Raw genomic sequence first — 2,335 nt, forward strand, 5'->3', positions numbered from 1 at the left:
GTACCCGACCGGGACCTGCAACGGGATCGCAACTCTCGGTGCTGCGCCCACACCTCGCTCAGCCAGTGAGCGGCCGGTCTGTACGTGGGATCCGAACCCTCGGCGGGAGCGCCGCCGCGCTCCCAAGCGGCGCACTGTAGCAGTGCGCCACCGGGCCGGCCCCATAACTGGCTTTTTAGCCACTGGATTTGACTGGAAGAAAGTTAATGGTAATCCCCAAGAAAACTAAAGTTGTGCTACAATTTTAGTAGTACAGGCAGGACAGCGGTCATATCTCAAAGGTGAGCAAGAGAATTAGAATGAGACTGTGGGTTGTAGACAACAAGTTTAAAGAGTATGATAATAAAAGAAAAAAGAAAAAATGAAAAGTAGGTGAAAATGGCAGAGGATTTTTGATATGGAAAAGAGATTTAAGGAATACTGAGAGAAAATGTTGAATAAAAAGTACAAAGATAATGCTGTGTGGAGATCTACAATATGAAGGTATTTATGGATGTTTAAACTGACACCTTCAAAATAACGTTTGAATTATGTAAAATTTCCTCAATTATTTATTTATTTATTTTTTGGTGGTTTGCTGGTATGGGGATCCGAACACTTGGCCTTGGTGTTATCAGCACCATGCTCTACTCTAACCATGCTCTACTCTAATTGAGCTAACTGGCCAGCGCCCAATTTATTTCTTAATAAGTAAGTATATATTATCTGTTCAGTTAGAAAAAAATAAGAGAATCATTTCCACTTTGGAAAAAAATCAAATATAAAATGAATTTTTTCAAAGGCCTCAGTATTTTTTAAATCCCAGAGGAAGATTGTTGGAGCACACTCCACTAAGTATTTCAAAAGTGACTATTTGCCCTCACCGAATAGCAAATGTTCAAATGCTTGCTTCTCACCTGGATGAGTGTCTACAGGGCTGTGTCTTTCTATTGTCCACTGCTCCTCTTGCTCCAACTGAGCGATCACCTCTGGCTTATAAAGTTGATGCCCTATTCATGGGAAAAATGTACATCTTAGGAATTTATGCTGGGAAAAAAAATCTCTCTCAGAATCTGTTTCCAACCTTTTTAGTCTTTAAGGTCTCTGGGTTTAGAAAGGGGAAGCTTCAGAGGCAGCAAAATAAAGCTACCCATCTCAAACTCAACAAAGTCAAGACCTGGTAGCTGAGGAGAAAGAGCAGGAAACAAAAATCTCTGCCTCCAAAACTGATTAGTATTCTTCCGTCCTGGCCTAAACTATATTCACAAAAGCTTTGGAGGCTTTTACTGTTTCAGGAAATAAACCCATTTTAATGGTTTCTACATTCACAGGGACACACCATCCTTACCCAGTGCAACCAGATTCCTGTAGTTTTCCAGCATTACGTCTCGGTAGAGGTTCTTCTGAGCAGGGTACAGCTGTTCCCACTCCTCCCTGGTGAAGTCCACAGCCACATCCTGAAATGTCAGTGATTCCTGAAACATCAAGGACATTCCTGCTCAGCCAGACACTGTTCTTACAGGGGCCCTCAGGAGAAGTGCATTTCTAGACATATGTTAGAATGTCTAGGCTGTTTGTGGAAAGTTTTCAGGACTCAGTAATCCAGGTCAAACTTTTTGAAATAACAATTAGTACCTGTCTTTCTATTATTTTTCAAGACATACAAAAACATGCATGAAATAATCCTTGATTTTAAGCTTTTTTACAGGGCTGAGCCGTGGCGCACTCGGGAGAGTGCAGCGCGGGGAGCACAGCAGCGCGGGGAGCGCAGCAGCGCTCCCGCCATGGGTTCGGATCCTATATAGGGACGACTGGTGCGCTCACAGCGCTCACTGGCTGAGCGCGGTGCGACCGGTCTCAAAAAGGACAAAAATAAAATAAAATAAAATAAAATAAAAATAAAAAAATAAAAAAATAAGGTTTTTTATAAATATTGTGGGAAAAAAATACTCTCATTTCATCTAAATGATTAAAAAACTATATGGGAAATTCATTCCAGAAATGAAAGAATTCAGGATGTGTTGAAACTGTGAAAGTAGATATCAAGTACGTGGATCGTGTGTAAATCCTTAACAGATTTTTATGCTTTGGATGAAGAAGAGAGAGGATATTCCAGTAGGTTAAAAATAAAATAGGCCATATCGGTAAACAGGTTGAGAGCAGAAGGCACATGATGTATGTTGGGATCACTAAAAGAAACTGCCTTGTTTCAGGTAGGGATTTCAGATCAAAAAGGGTGACCTCTAAATTTCCCCCATTGTCAGTGTTTCTTAAACAACCCCTTTGCTCTAAAAGACACAGATACCTCCGCCCCCCAATATACATACCTCTTGCTCTAACCTTACTCTCTACCACC

The 2,335-nt window shown here is 41.2% G+C and overlaps 1 protein-coding gene across 2 annotated transcripts in view; it reads right to left on the minus strand.

Moving 5' to 3' along the window:
- LOC103597188 (28S ribosomal protein S17, mitochondrial) overlaps positions 1-2,335 on the minus strand; it is a 97,625-nt gene that overhangs the window by 69,694 nt on the left and 25,596 nt on the right. For both annotated transcript variants that reach the window (XM_008580994.1, XM_008580992.1), the window contains exons 3-4: positions 1,328-1,454; positions 897-989 (exon numbers count right to left, since the gene is read on the minus strand). In XM_008580994.1, the coding sequence (XP_008579216.1) occupies positions 897-989; positions 1,328-1,454 (220 nt within the window). The remainder of the gene's footprint in view (positions 1-896; positions 990-1,327; positions 1,455-2,335) is intronic.

The sequence above is a fragment of the Galeopterus variegatus genome, unplaced genomic scaffold (assembly GCF_000696425.1).
Source record: "Galeopterus variegatus unplaced genomic scaffold, G_variegatus-3.0.2 Scaffold2230, whole genome shotgun sequence".
Taxonomy (NCBI): Eukaryota; Metazoa; Chordata; class Mammalia; order Dermoptera; family Cynocephalidae; genus Galeopterus; species Galeopterus variegatus.